The sequence below is a fragment of the Danio rerio genome, chromosome 14 (genome assembly GCF_052040795.2).
Source record: "Danio rerio strain M-AB ecotype USA chromosome 14, GRCz13ab, whole genome shotgun sequence".
NCBI classification, from domain to species: Eukaryota; Metazoa; Chordata; class Actinopteri; order Cypriniformes; family Danionidae; genus Danio; species Danio rerio.
In genome coordinates this window covers 37,773,390-37,789,404 of record NC_141034.1, presented here as the reverse complement: position 1 = coordinate 37,789,404, position 16,015 = coordinate 37,773,390, and the positions used below count along the sequence as shown (strand labels likewise).

Sequence of the window (16,015 nt, the reverse complement as noted above, 5' to 3'; positions counted from 1 at the left end):
GTGTATGGGTGTTTCTCAGTATTGGGTTGTGACTGGAAGGGCATCCGCTGTGTAAAAATATGCTAGAATAGTTGCCGGTTCATTCCACTGTGGCAACAACTGAAAATAAGGATCTAAGCCAAAGGAAAATGAATGAATGAATGAATTTACTCCATTTGTTTAAAAAAACAACTTGACTTTATTCTGTTGAACACAAAATACTATGCATGAAAGAACATGATTTCAGTGGCTACCAATTTCCATCATTCATCAAAATATATTCTATAAACTTTGGTTGCACATAGAAAAGTGGCTAGGATAGTAAATAATGTCAGAATCCTTATGTTAGTGTGAACTCTTTCTTTGAAATGTGAAGTAAATGCTATTGTGACTGTGTGTGTGTTTGTTCTGTTGTTCAGAAAGGACCTGGCCAATGAAAGTGGAGCAAATACGAGCCCAAATAATTGACAATCCATACAAGCCCACTGCTGTGCTACTTTCAGCTCTGGACGAGACCGCATGTAAGCACATCACAAACCCACAAACTCATGCTGGAGATCTTCTCTAAATCCTTGGTTAAATCGCTCTCTATTTTCAGGGCTATTTAATCTACGAGGCAACGACATCCCTTATAATCCATTCTTCTATTCTTACACTCTGCTGTCGATGGATGAGATATGGCAAGTTTCTCCATTTCACATGAACAGCACTATACTTAGCTGGTGTAGAGTTTCTAACTAACTAACCTCCTTCATCAGGCTCTTTGTGCACACAGAACGAATAACAGAAGAGCTGAAGGTGTATTTGAATGCTTCGTGCCAGTCGCTCTGTGTTCAACTGCTCGAGTACAGCTCTGTGCGCATGGATCTGCAGTCATATCTGCAGAGACCCAACGTCAGGGTTTGGGTTGGTACAGAGTATACCAACCAGGCCCTATATGAGCTCATCACTCCTGAGGTAAGACCTGGATCCAAAATACTTGTATGCACATATAAGCTTTGCAGTTATCTGTGGGTTGAATATATTTTAGAGATGGTTACACAAAGGTTCTCTGGTGTTAATAATACTCAATGTTTAGAAATAATGAACTGTATTAACTGTAATAAACTGATATGTTCCCCATATGGCTTTCTAAAGACACACAAGCCTGTGCACTCACATCTGTGGAGAAAGTTTAGTTATGCCATATACATCGGACACACATCACAGTGGGATAAAATTAGATATAAGTGAAGCTGTATCTATTTTTGACACACTGCACAGCTGATCAGCCACTTTACTTTGCCTATCCAAGTTTGAAATGCAGTGAATGGATGGTAGGATAAACAGATAAACTGAAGAATGGATGAAAGAATAGATAGATGGCAAGGAGGGAGAGACAGGCAGATAGATTGATAGATAGAGAGATAGACAGACAGACAGACAGACAGACAGACAGACAGACAGACAGACAGACAGACAGACAGACAGACAGACAGACAGACAGACAGACAGACAGACAGACAGACAGACAGACAGACAGACAGACAGACAGACAGACAGACAGATAGATAGATAGATAGATAGATAGATAGATAGATAGATAGATAGATAGATAGATAGATAGATAGATAGGCAAACAGATAGAGAGGATGGATGGATGGATGGATGGATGGATGGATGGATGGATGGATGGATGGATGGATGGACAGACAAGTAGACTAAAGAATGGTTAAAAGACTAATGGATAGATAATACACTGGCGGATATACAGACAGACACACTTATTGAGGATAGAAGGATAAATAGGCTGCCAAATCGTTGAATGGATGGATGGAACGAGGGAGAGATAGACAGAACGGCAAACAGATTAACAGGACAGAAGATTGGATGGTAAGATGATAGATAGATGATGGACAGAAAGACTGATGGATGAAATGGATGGATGAAAGGATGGATGGATGATAGAGAGACAGATGGAAAGGCAATAGATAGAATATATGGATAGATTTTCAGACTGATGGACTGAAAGATAAAAGAAAGATCTAATATCTCTAATAGAAAAATGATGGATGGATGGATGGATGGATGGATGGATGGATGAATGCAGGTTTGAGTGATAGACAGTGGATATACAAATGTATAGAGAATGGATCAATGGATAAACAAGAATGAATGAAAAAATAGATGATGGATGGATGGATGGAAGGATGGGTGGATGGGCGGACAGAAAGTTGGATGCATTGATGGATAGACAGATAAATAGATAAATAGATTGCTGGAACTAGTACTGTGACCCTGACTAATATTTTGATTTGAGTCCTACATAACAGATGAGCTTTTCTGATCTCTTTCAGGACAAACTACTGACCAGCACCTATTCTCCTGTACTGACCACTAAAGCAGTAAAAGATATGACGGAGCAGCGGATTCTCAAAGAGGCTCATGTGAGAGAACACACACACACTCACACACACACACACACACACACACACACACAGACTGTCTTCTCCCCGAATGATTTCTGCAAAGCAGCCATAAACCTGATGGACAGTGTTCACTGATACCTGTGTTGAAGTATTTTCGAGATTTAAAGGCACTTTATCACATCATAAAGCCACATTAGAAGGCCAGACAGACAGACTCCATTCACTGCAACTCCATAAACTCGATCAGTGTGTTATCACTCCTTATCATAAACCCTTCCTCAACATATTGGGATCTATTTTAATGATGGTGTTTGCTTGCATTCAGTGTTGAACTGACATATTTTTCAGAATGGGATTTTATATCTTAAACGCAATTGATAGTGTGCAAGGACAACCGTCTTCATTCTGCTGTAAAAGAGACAGACCTCAGTTGACTGCATTTAATTAAACCTCTCCGTCTGGCACCCGTCTGCTGTCAAGCAGGAGATTTAGTTCTTATCGGACACAATGAGTGAACATGCACTGTGCTTTACCACAGGTTAGAGATGCAGTCGCAGTCATGCAGCTTCTCCTGTGGCTTGAGAAGAAAGTTCCAGAAGGCGCAGAGACTGAGATTACAGCAGCTCTATATGCTGATCAGTGTCGCAGGTACACAAACAGCTAATTTTACCCCTCATCACTAATACTATATATATATATGTATATATATATATATATATATATATATATATATATATATATATATATATATATATATATATATATATATATATATATAACAGTGTTTGTTCATGTTAGTTAACGTTAGTTATTGAAAATACAGTTGTTCATTGTTAGTTTATGGTAACTCCTGGTGCATTCACTAATGGTAACAAACATCAATGTTATATTTTAATAATGCATTAGTAAATGTTGAACTATAATTAATAGATGCTGTACAAGTATTTTTTATTATTAGTTCATGTTAGTAAGTACAAAAACTAATGATAACTTATTGTAAAGTGTGACACTTATGTTTTGAGCTAGCAACCTCAAATTCAGAAATATATATTTAACAACAAATTGAATAAAATAGCATAATAGCAATAGTTTCATAGCATTCAAAATGTACTGTTTAAGCTGGAAATTCCATCTTTATGTACTGTATATGCTCAAACATCCACTAATGGGTCATTAACTACTGCATACACATAATTTAGTACCATTCAATTGCCTTTAAAACACAAAATATTAAATAAAAAAGGTTTTTGAGCTAAAATGTAGTACAATCATTTGATTAAAGTAAAAATATTTTAAAATGACTCATTTTTGACCTCTATGTGAACAGTTCATATTATATTTACTATGTAAAAACTGTAGCTAAAACTACATTCATTATAAGTGTAAAACTGTGTGCTTTTTTGCTAAATATTTGTACAAACTACAAATGTAGCTTCTTCACATTTGACAATTAATTTTGACAATTATTTTTAAATCGTTTTAGCAGTTAACTCTGACTAGTTATATTTTTAGTTATCTAGTTATATTTTATTTAGTTGTTGTTTAATAAATAATACAAAATAATACTATAAAATCTAATTGGAACTTAGGGTATCTGTCTTGAAAGATATACACATTGTGGCATATTTAAGTCAATAGACAGACTGTAGCTCACCTTCTTTGAACTTTCATTGTTGGCTTTACACAAGTAGAACAAGTTCCTGCATCAAGGATGTTTTTTCTTTCATCTTCTGAAAAATGTTTTACTGGTGTAAATTGCTTTAGGCTGTATTACTTCCTTTTTCTAGAGAAACACAAATCCTTCAATGTGTTTTGACAGCAAACAGAAGAACAGCCGAGGGCCGAGTTTTGAAACCATTTCTGCAAGTGGACCCAATGCTGCTCTTGCTCACTACAGGTAATTTCATTGTTTATTATGTAAATTCCATGTATTCGTATCTAGCATAACAGTTCATAATGCTATCTGAAAAACTTGGTAGACATCTTTTTTATGTAAAGGATCGAACATGTAGCTTCATGCTGGAATTAATGTTTTCTATCTGTAAATAGAGCTGACGGTGACATTGATTAGTGCTGCTTTACTGCTGAAAACCTTTTAAATGTCATTCTAACAACAAGCAGAACAGAACAAATTGCAAATATAGGACAACTTGGCCATTTAAAAATGACTACAGTCTTTCTTTAGATCACTGCATTGTTTTTGTTTATTACAGTCCATCTAATGACACTGCAAGGAAGCTGACGGTGGATGAGATGTATCTTGTTGACTCCGGAGGACAGTACCTGTGGGTTTCATTGCCGTACACTATACATAGTTCTGTTTATATGCAAAATACATACCATTCTGTCAGATTTATGTTCACTAATTCTGTCTTACAGTGACGGCACTACTGATATAACGCGTACTGTGCACTGGGGTAAACCCACTGACTTTCAGAAGGTACTAACCAGCTTAGATACTGATGATACAGAGCACAGGAAGATGCTTATATTTAGAGCACTGAAATAAAAAATGACTCTTCTTTACATTTTATTCTAACAGGAGGCCTACACAAGGGTGCTCATGGGAAATATAGAGATTTCAAGAACCATATTTCCTGCTGGAACCAGAGGTGAGCATCTATGGCAAGCTATTTTAACTTTGTGGACATTTATTTTTTTGTATTTAAAGGATGAAACCTGCAGCTTCATGCTAGAATTCAAGTTTTCTGTCTCTAAATAGTTAAGTCACACCTACTTTGATTGGATTGGCTGTTTCAGTTGGTTGATATTGATTAGTGCTGCTCCACTGCTGAGGCTGAACAGCTTCAAATGTCATTCTAACAACAAACAGGACAGAACTAATTACAAATGTAGGACAATTTGGCCATTTTTTGTGGACATTTAATCTGCATTGTAATTGCAGTAAAAGGGATAGTTCAGCCAAAATTAAAACGCTACTATAGACCATTTCAATGTATAATATAATACAATATAATGATAATTGTATAATTATTATTGTATAATTGTATAATAATAATATAAACATTTTCTGCTTGTTATCAAACTATTTCATAACTGTAACAAGAGGCAATTCAATCATAACTTAATGTTAAAACAGCCATCATACCATTATTTATCAATATGTGGCTCTTTTTGGATTCTTGGAAGCTATAGAAATTTGAAATGTAAAACATGAAATGCGATGGGGCCATTGCTTTTGTTTAGATCCCTCAAAATGATTTATAATTTACTCACCAATCAACTTCTGTCTAAACCTAGGTTTTTTTTCTTGTTCAAAACAAAAGAAGATATTGTTAAAAATGCTGGTTGCTGGGACCAAATTACTAGACAATTACCTGTACTTAAATGTTAAACCACGGTATCTTTTTTATTTTATTATTATATTATTTTTATTTTATTATATTAACTAGTGCTACTTCTTATGTCACTAGTCACAGCTGCTTTTGAACTAATCTTGATATGACTGGTCAGAATGGCCACAGTTCAATAAAATATCTTAGTACAATGAAAAAGCTTACTGGCAACACTTGGAGTAATACTAGTATATAACAAATGTTTACTAGTATCTATTAAATAACACTAGTATCTGTTTCATTGGTATGAGTGTATATTATATATGTACTAGCGTATACTCAATAATTAGTGTGATTAATAAGTGCTAGTGTCTATTTAACAAGTACCAAGATCTCAAGAAATTTATATATTTGCTATAGAGGATGTGCATCAGTCATGTTTTTCCACAAGAGGGCGCTCAATCCACAGCAGACTCTGACCACCTTAAACGCTGATTTTCTGACTATTTCTTTGTTTTTATTTCCATCACAGGGGTATACATGGAGATGCTGGGACGAAGAGCATTGTGGGAAGTTGGCTTAAATTACGGTCATGGCACTGGTCATGGTGTGGGGAACTACTTTGGAGTTCATGAATGTGCGTCTTGTATTTTTTTCAACAGTATTCTCATTTACACACTATTTACGTGTATTTATGACGTTTTTTTTTACATTTAAATACACTATATAATTATTTTTAAATGCTTTTACTTTTCAAGGATGCATCTGGCTCATCTAAAGTAGCAAGAAAGACCGTTAAAATGTTCAGAATAATCACTAGATTAGAATTATGGACCATAAAAGAGGTAGAAATTATGCTGAAAATTTAGCTTTGACATAACAGAAATAAATCAGATTTTAAAATGTATTAAAATGAATAATGGTTATTTTGTAATAATAATAATTTTGTAAAAGATTGCTGTTTTTACTGTATTTTTATCACATAAATGCAACCTTGGCTAGCAAAAGGAACATGAAACCTATTTTATTGTTAACTGTGCTTGTCTTTGGCAGGGCCTGTGGGTTTTCAGTCCAATAATATTCCATTTCAAGAGGGAATGTTTACCTCAATTGGTGAGAAATTCTCAAGAATATCATTATGATTGCCATCTTTTTGACAATTACACTTTTAATCTGACAAACTCTTCTCTAGAGCCTGGCTATTACAAGGAAAATGACTTTGGTATTAGGATAGAGGACATTGCTGTCACTGTTCCAGCTTCTACAAAGGTAAACCAAAATAACCGTGCATTTAGAATTTTGCAAATCCAGCGATGATAACTAAAAGCCGTAAGTGCCTTGAAATGAATTGCCTTAAATGTTTTCTAAATTTACTTAATTGTTTGTGCCTTTTAGCATAGCAGCAAGTACCTGACGTTTGAGACTGTTTCACTGGTGCCATATGACAGAAACCTGATAGACACATCTCTTCTAAATCTTGAGCAGGTATGGTAACAGTAGTATTTTAATAACAACATTTAAACATATATATTTGAAAAGGTTTTGTAGTATGTATATTCAAGAATACTGGAAAGAAATACAGCAGGCTCTTGAACATATATTTAAAAAAGATATACCTCTAGAAAGTAAATTGTTATATTTTGGCTGTGTGGATCCAGATATGGTAACGGCAGACAATAAATACCTTATGCGTGCTCTCATGGCTGCCAGCAAAAAAGCAATCACACGCAAATGGCTACAGCAAGAGCGACCAACCCTTAGTAATTGGATAGACGCAACTATTGAGATTTATACAATGGAAAGAATCACCTTCGTTGTCAACTTAAAGAAAGATATATTCCTGAGAAAATGGAGGAAATGGGTTGAATATATTTTAGTTAGAAGACCTGACTTTATTGCTATAAATGAATAGAAGATGATGCTCTGATAGATAAATATATGCTAATGCATGTACATGTATATGATTACACTTATTCATATTATAATGTGTCCCCATATGTATTATGAAGATGGCCACTTGAGATTACTCTTGAAGGAAATATATTATGACATGTGTTCTAACCCTGGATGTAAATAGTGTTTTAATTTTCATTTATTTTTTGATTATTGTATTTTTATTTTATCTTTTTCCTATTAATATTATTATTTATTTATCTATTTATATATTTTTTATTTTTATTTTATAATTTTTTTATTATTTATTTATTTATTTATTTTATTTTTCTTCTCTTTATGCTGTTTTTCACTTGATAATTTACAAAATTTGAGTACTACTGTGTAGTAAATACACCTGACAATAATGCACGTAATTTTTATACTACCTAAGTTCACATACTGAGATACCAATTTACCTTGAAATGCCGTATGATTGTACTCAATTGAATGTTCAAAATAAACATAAAGTTGCAAAAAAAAAAAAAGAAAAGGTTTTGTAGGGGGGAGAGGTCCTTGCACTTTTTTTTTTTTTTGGTACTATTGCTTTTAGAGATAACAAACATTTAGTGCTGGGCAAAGATTAATTGCAAAATAATCCAAAATAAAAGTTTGTTTTTTCAAGACATAAACTTACTGGCCACTTAGCGCAGATTTCTTATCAGCTAATCACATGGCAGCAGTTCAAAGGAATTAGGCGTATAGACACAGTCAAGATGATCTGCTGCCGTTCAAACAGAGCATCAGAATGGAAAGAAAGGTGATTTAAGTTACTTTGAATGTGGCATGATTGTTGGTGCCAGATGGGCTGGTCTATTTCAGAAACTGCTGATCTACTGGGATTTTCTCTAAGGTTTACAGAAAATAGTTAGAAAAAAGAGAAAATATCCAGTGAGCGGCAGTCCTATGGGCGCAAATGCCTTGTTGATGCCAGAGGTCAGAGGACAATGGCCAAACTGGTTCAAGCTGATAGAAAGGCAACAGTAACTCAAATAACCACTCGTTACACCTGAGGTATGCAGAAGAGCATCTCTGAACACACAACACATTCAACCTTGAGGTGGATGGGCTACAGCAGCAGAAGACCACACTGGGTGCCACTCCTGTCAGCTAAGAGCAGGAAACTGAGGCTACAATTCACACAGGCTCACCAAAATTAGACAATTGAAGACTGGAAAAACGTTGCCTGGTCTGATGAGTCTCGATTTCTGCTGCGACATTTGGATGATAGGGTCAGAGTTTGGCTTCAACAACATGAAAGCATAAATCCATCCTGCCTTGCATCAATGGTTCAGGCTGGTGGTGGTGTAATGGTGTGGGGGATATTTTCTCAGCTAAATTTTAGCCCATAAGTATCAATTGAGCATTGTGTCAGTGCCACAGCTTACCTGAGTATTGTTGTTGACCATTTCCATCCCTTTATGACCACAGTGTACCCATCTTCTGATGGCTACTTCCAGTAGGATAATGCACCATTTCACAAGGCGCAAATCATCTCAGACTGGTTTCTTTAACATAACAATGAGTTCACTGTACTTAAATGGTCTCCACAGTCACCAGATCTCAATCCACCTTTGGGATGTGGTGGAACAGGAGATTCACATCATGGATGTGCAGCCGACAATTCTGCAGCAACTGTGATGCTATCATGTCAATATGGACCAAAATCTCTGAGGAATATTTCCAGTACCTTGTTGAATCTATGCCACAAAGGCAGTTCTGAAGGCAAAAGGGGGTCCATCACGGCACTAGTAAGGTGCACCTATAAAAAGTGGCCAGGGGGTGTATGTGTGTGTAATATATATGTATATATACAGTTGAATTCAGAATTATTAGCCCCTTTTTGATTTGATTTAATTTTTTTTATATTTCCCAAATTATTTTTAACAGAGCAAGGAAATTTTCACAGTATGTCTGATAATATTATTTCTTCTGGAAAAAGTCTTATTTGTTTTATTTTGACTAGAATAAAAGCAGTTATTAATATTTTATAAATCATTTTTGGGACAAAATTATTAGCCCCTTTAAGATATTTTTTTTCCGATTATCTTCAGAACAAACCATCGTTATACAATAACTTACCTAATTACCCTAACCTACCTTGTTTACCTATTAACCCAGTTAAGCCTTTAAATGTCACTTTAAGCTGTAAAGAAGTGTCTTGAAAAATATCTAGTAAAGTATTATTTACTGTCATCATGACAAAGATAAAATATATCAGTTATTAGTAATAATTTTTTAAAACTATTATGCTTAGAAATGTGCTGAAACAATCTTCCCTCCATTAAACAGAAATTGGTGAAAAAAATAAACAGGGTGGCTAATAATTCTGACTTCAACTGTATATATATTTTTTCATTTATTATGTTAATGTAATGCACAAACATACATAAAAATATAACTATACAAAACTCTTTTTGCACAAACACACACACACACACACACACACACACACACACACACACACACACACACACACACATATATATATATATATATATATATATATATGTGTGTGTGTGTGTGTGTGTGTGTGTGTGTGTGTGTGTGTGTGTGTGTGTGTATATATATAGTTGAAGTACAGTATATACAGTTGAAGTCAGAATTTTTAGCCCCCCTGTTTATTTTTCCCCACAATTTCTGTTTAACGGATAGTAGATTTTTCAACACATTTCTAAACATAATAGTTTTAATAACTCATTTCTAATAACACATTTGTTTTACCTGTGCCATGATTACAGTAAATAATATTTGACTAAATATTTTATAAGACACTTCTATGCAGCTTAAGGGGCATTTAAAGACTAGGTTAATTAGGTTAACTCGGCAGGTTAGGGTAATTAGGAAAGGAATTTTATAATGATGGTTTGTTCTGTAGAATATCGAGAAAATAATTAAGCTTTAGGGGCTAATAATTTTGACCTTAAAATGATTCTTAAAAAATAAAAACTGCTTTTATCCTAGTCAAAATAAAACCAAAAAAACTTTCTCCAGAAGAAAATATATTATCAGACATACTGTGAAAATTTCCTTGCTCTGTTAAACATTGTTTGGGAAAAATTTCAAAAAAAAAAAAAAATCAAATGGGGCCTAATTATTTTTCAAATACATGCGTACATTTGTGTATTTATTTATACATAATGTATATATACAGTACATACATATATGCAATTATCCTTGCCCAGCACTTAAATTATTTGAAAGACGTTTTTTATTAATTAGAAATGTTAAACACACACAAACGTACACACTATATGTAAAAAGTAAGAAAGGTTAGATTTTAAAATGTTTTTTAAAGAAGTATCTTCTGCACTCCGAGCTTGTGTTTATTTGATCCAAAGAACAGCAAAAACTGTAAATAAATAAATTTATAAAACTAGAATACATTTTTTAAATATTTTTACTGTTTAAAATATCTGATTTCTATTTTAATATATTTAAAAATGTTATTTAATTCAAAGCTGAGTTTTTGTATTCATCAAAAAATCCAGAAAACAATTACACATCAGTTAATAAATATAGTATTTATTAAAGGAAATATTACATACATTATTTATTACAAAATGTTGTTATTATTAGCATTTTACAAATAATAATAGTATTCATTCATTCATTCATTTTTCTTTCGGCTTAGTGCCTTTATTAATTTGGGGTCGCCACATTGGAATGAACCGGCAACTCATCCAGCATATGTTGTATGCAGCAGATGCCCCTCCAGCTGCAACCCATCACTGGGAAACATCCATACACACTCATTCACTACATACAATTTAGCTTACTGACCTAGCCAAGGCTCAAACCAGCGATCGTCTTGCTGTGAGGTGATTGTGCGACCCACTGCGCCACCGTGACGCCCCATAATAATAGTAATAAATTATTATTATTTAACAAATAACAAATAATAAATTATTCTGGGGCAGTGACAACAGATTTATAACCCCTTTTCTTCAGTTGTGGTAATTGTGTGGATGGTTTAGTTGCTCTAAAACTCAGAAATTATTTTATAATGAGCTGCTCATGTAAGAATATCTCAATAAAAGAATATTACAACACAGTCTTTAAAAAATGTGTGTTAAATCATTTGTTGTTTCAAGAAATCTTTAACACTTAACTTGCAGCTAGAGCCCTTTTTTCATTTGTACTCATTTGGTACCCGTAGCAGATCTCTGTTTAACTTCAAATGTTTACAGTAAAAAAAATCTGAAACATTTTAGTTCTGTCAAGAAAAAAACCTGTAAATAACCACATCTTTGTGTTGAAATGTGTTGTTTTCTGATGTTGGTTTCCTTTGAAAGAAACCCACATTTACTCTTCACTGGAAACACTTCCTGTGGCTTTGCACGTTTCTAAAACAGCCTTGTTTTCAGCAGGACTCAGTGATTGGCGGTGCTGATTAGCTGTCTTGACAGAGTTTTATTGTTGTTGTCTTGCAGTTGCACTGGTTGAACTCTTACTATGAGACGATCCGGAGTTTGGTCGGACCTGAGCTGCAGAAACAGGGCCTGAAGGAGGAATACGACTGGATGATGAAGCACACGGCCCCGTTCCTCATAGCTGGAGCTTCAGCTGTGGTCTCCTCAATCACACTCTTCTGCACAGTACTACCCTCTGTTTTACTGTATAATCTGCTGTAATAGACACCATCAGGTACAAACAGCAAACTCCAGTGCTGATTTACCCTGTGATCTGGTTGTTTATCAAGCCATTTTCTAAAGATTCCCCAAATCTTGTTAGGATTTAGCCCGTGTTTAAATTAGTGTTTGTATTATATAATATATTTTATGACAAAGTTGTTGCTTATATTTAATTAAGGTTCTTTAAAGGCACCATTAAAATATATGCATGTGTGAGCAGATATTATAAGACAATCTTTGTTGAATTATAGTTGTTTATTTAATAGGATTGCTTAACAATTCTTTAATTTACAGTCAGACTTTCTAATCATCAAACTGGACCAATTCACACACAGTGTCCAGACAGCAATAACACCCTCAACATGGGACTTCTAGCACACACAAAAAACTAGATTTCATAGATCCACTTTTTTTAAACATCTGGAAAACATCTCAACTAAAAAAACACACAAAATAGACATTTTTTTTAAATCTGCATTTTTATTGTGTGGTTTCAGTAACTTGCAGCGATGTAGATATGATCCAGATCATCCCATCACTTTGGTTGGCCTGTTTACGACTCAGAAACACTTTTAAAAATAAAGGTTATTTTTGGCATCACTGATTCCACAAAGAACCTTTTAATTGCACAAAATGTTCTTTATAGTGGTCAAATTTTCTTTTGAATATTACAAACCTTCACACAAATAAAAAATATATTTTTAGAACTGTGTGTTTTGGTATTTGTCAGATTTGGTTTGTTTAAAATGTAATTGTGAAAGTCTGCACTCAAAGCTTGGTGCATATATAATATATTTCTTACTTTTTTTCTCAGTAAGAAAAAAAGCTTTTCCTGCTCACCAAGGCTGCATTTTATTTAGTCAAAAATACAGTACAAATTGTAAAAAAGTGAGATGTTATTTCACTATAAAATAACTGGTCAAAAGTAGTTTATAATTTAATTTAATATTTGAGTGATTTTAAAAATGAATTTTCAGCTTTATTACTCTAGTCTTCAGAGTCATATGATCCTTCAGAAATCATTCTAATATTAATGATCATTATTGTTATTATTATCAATGCATAAATAAAGCAGTTATATCAAATTGTAATAAATATTTAACGATTTACCCTTTTTCCGCTTTGATGAATAAAATATTTTTTTTTAAAAAGGACAAAAAAAACATGAAAAACAAACTGACCCCAATCTTTTGACCGTGTGTGTGCATGCGTATATGTGTGCATGTGTATGTGTGTGTGTGTAGTTAGAGTCAGAATTATTAGCCCCCTGTGATGTTTTTTTTCTTCTTTTTTTAATATTTTCCAAATGATGTTTGAGAGCAGGGAAATTTTCACAGTATGTCTGATAATATTTGCTTCTCCTGGAAAATTTTGACTCCTTTTATTTTGACTAGAATAAAGGCAGTTTTACATTTTTCTTTTAATTATTTTAAGGTCAAAATTATAAGCCCCTTTAAGCTTTTTTTTTTTTTTCAAGCAAACCATCGTTATACAATGACTTGCCTAATTACCCTAACCTGCCTTGTTAACCCAGTTAACCTAGTTAAGTATTTAAATGCCCATTAAGCTGTATAGAAGTGTCTTGAAAAATATCTTGTTAAATATTATTTATTGTCATCATGGCAAAGATAAAATAAATCAGTTATTAGAAATTAGTTAAAACTATTATGTGTAGAAATGTGTTGAAAAATCTGCTCTCCTTTAAACAGAAATTGGTGATTTTTTTCCACACTGCTCTAGATATTAACTATATATATAGTGAGAGAAATTCCTGTTGCTCTTTTGATTAATTTACACATTTTATAAGACATTTATTGTTTTGTTTTGTTTTGTTTTGTTTAGTTTTTTTGGTCGAAATAAACCAGAAAATTATTCTACTTGTGCAGATTGGAGGGCGGGGCTAAAGAGACAATGGTGTCGAATGTCTGCACAGTGTCACCACACTAAGAAAAAATACATATGAAACATTTCGTCAGCTCAGTTCTCATAAAAAGAGTTTTTTTTAGACAAACAAGACAGAAATTTCATTTTATAATTATATTTACATAACTTGCACAGTTGAACTTTCAACATCAAGAGTTGACAGAGTAGATCAAGATCCCATAATGCAATTCAAAACCAGAAAACAGCTGTGAATCACCAAACACAGAAACTGTTCGTTAATAAATCTTTTTTTTCATCTCTGTAAAAAGTGTTTACATGACCTGAGAGCTGACCATAGTTTACAGCACTGACACGACAGTCCTGTTCTTCACACAGATATCAGAGCAGACTAATCTAAGAGCGCTTTCTGAGAAACAGACTTCCCTTTAGACAAGACAATACAGATCAAGAGGGTAAAATTAATAAGTTAGCAGTGGTCAGCATAGTTCCCCAGTAGATTTTGAGCATTGGGATTAAACATGTTTTTGTTTTTTTCTAAAATGTTATGTTTATGTTATATATGTACATTTGTGCTAACATTTCTAGTACGTTAAATATTGTAATAAGTCAGGTTCAAAATTCTTTAATTGTTTAATTTTTCTGACATATTACAGTCAAAGTCTTTTATAGGGGAGATTTTGAAAATCTCTTTTAAAATATTATGATAAGCAAAATAATTAAAATATTTTCACAACTTTTTGTAGACTTAAGTGCTGTATATAATCAGGCATGTGTATCTCTCAGTACAAAAGTCTGGCATGGTGTCTGTTAGAGCAGCTGAAAAGGAGATTCATGCATCATTCAGGATAAAAACTCATTTGGAGAAATGCGTATTGTTACAGACACAAGCTGATAATAGAAAAAATGACTATTCTGGCTATTTTCTTTCCAAAATACTCCTCTATGAAAAGGCAGAAAGCCCTGCACGGGCATGATCTGCTGTCAGTAGTGCTGCTGCATGTGGAGCTCTGATGTCTGCAGATCTGCTGTTGCTTGGCAACATTTCCGTCAGAAGCGCAGTGAAGGTGTGAGTGTGGTTTGTGAACGTCCGCTCACATCTCTATCTCTGCTCTTTTGTTTGCCTGTTCCTCACCAACTAACAACAACTTTCGACATTGTTTCTCATCCCGATGGGTGATCTTGTACTTTTGTCCTGTTTTCTTCATTAGTCGAGGCTCTACATGGCGTGACCAGACTTAAAGAGGAACTGCAGCAACAGGAGGTGTTGAAAACAATGAGCTCATTACAGCTGTCAGTGTGCTGTTCAACACAAAATGACTCTTCTTATCTAAAGGCATGTTACATGTGCTGTAGAAACACCAGCTTCATTGAGCCCAGATAGTTCATACTCATAGCAGGCTCATTTTTGGAGGGAGAGAAATAGTCAAGCATGAGGTGTAAAAAAACACACCAAAATAACTCTTTGCCAACTCACACACACACACACACACACACACACACACACACACACACACACACACACACACAGAAGCTTCCTCTATTGTCAGTCTCATCTGGCTGACTCTACATGCTCAGACGTCAGTCGCTGGTCTCAGGACACTGACTTTATAATTTTTACAAATCAGCAGCATCTTGCTTTTGTGACAGTAGTCTTGTTATATTATTACCTTTAAGGGCTCATGACACAGTAATTGCTATTAAGTGAAGTCTAAAAGGCTTTGTTATAAATATATGCATTCAATGTTTAAATATATATTTTATTTAAACTAAATTACTATTACAGTACATGTATCATTTATTTAAATGAAATCTATTTAGTACATATTTTGAGTTATTTGTTCTTTTTGTTTTTATGTTTATTTCTATTATTTAATTTTTTTAT

General features: G+C 33.9%; 1 protein-coding gene across 1 annotated transcript in view; it reads left to right on the top strand.

Moving 5' to 3' along the window:
• xpnpep2 (X-prolyl aminopeptidase (aminopeptidase P) 2, membrane-bound) overlaps nucleotides 1-12,953 on the top strand; it is a 31,286-nt gene extending 18,333 nt beyond the window's left edge. The window contains 14 exon segments of the mRNA NM_201032.3: nucleotides 399-500; nucleotides 578-659; nucleotides 738-936; nucleotides 2,316-2,405; nucleotides 2,926-3,035; nucleotides 4,207-4,284; nucleotides 4,601-4,672; nucleotides 4,767-4,827; nucleotides 4,930-4,999; nucleotides 6,216-6,320; nucleotides 6,737-6,796; nucleotides 6,876-6,952; nucleotides 7,079-7,168; nucleotides 12,049-12,953. Coding sequence (NP_957326.3) covers nucleotides 399-500; nucleotides 578-659; nucleotides 738-936; nucleotides 2,316-2,405; nucleotides 2,926-3,035; nucleotides 4,207-4,284; nucleotides 4,601-4,672; nucleotides 4,767-4,827; nucleotides 4,930-4,999; nucleotides 6,216-6,320; nucleotides 6,737-6,796; nucleotides 6,876-6,952; nucleotides 7,079-7,168; nucleotides 12,049-12,249 — 1,397 coding nt within the window. The 3' untranslated portion in view covers nucleotides 12,250-12,953.
• The last annotated feature ends 3,062 nt before the right edge of the window (nucleotides 12,954-16,015 follow it).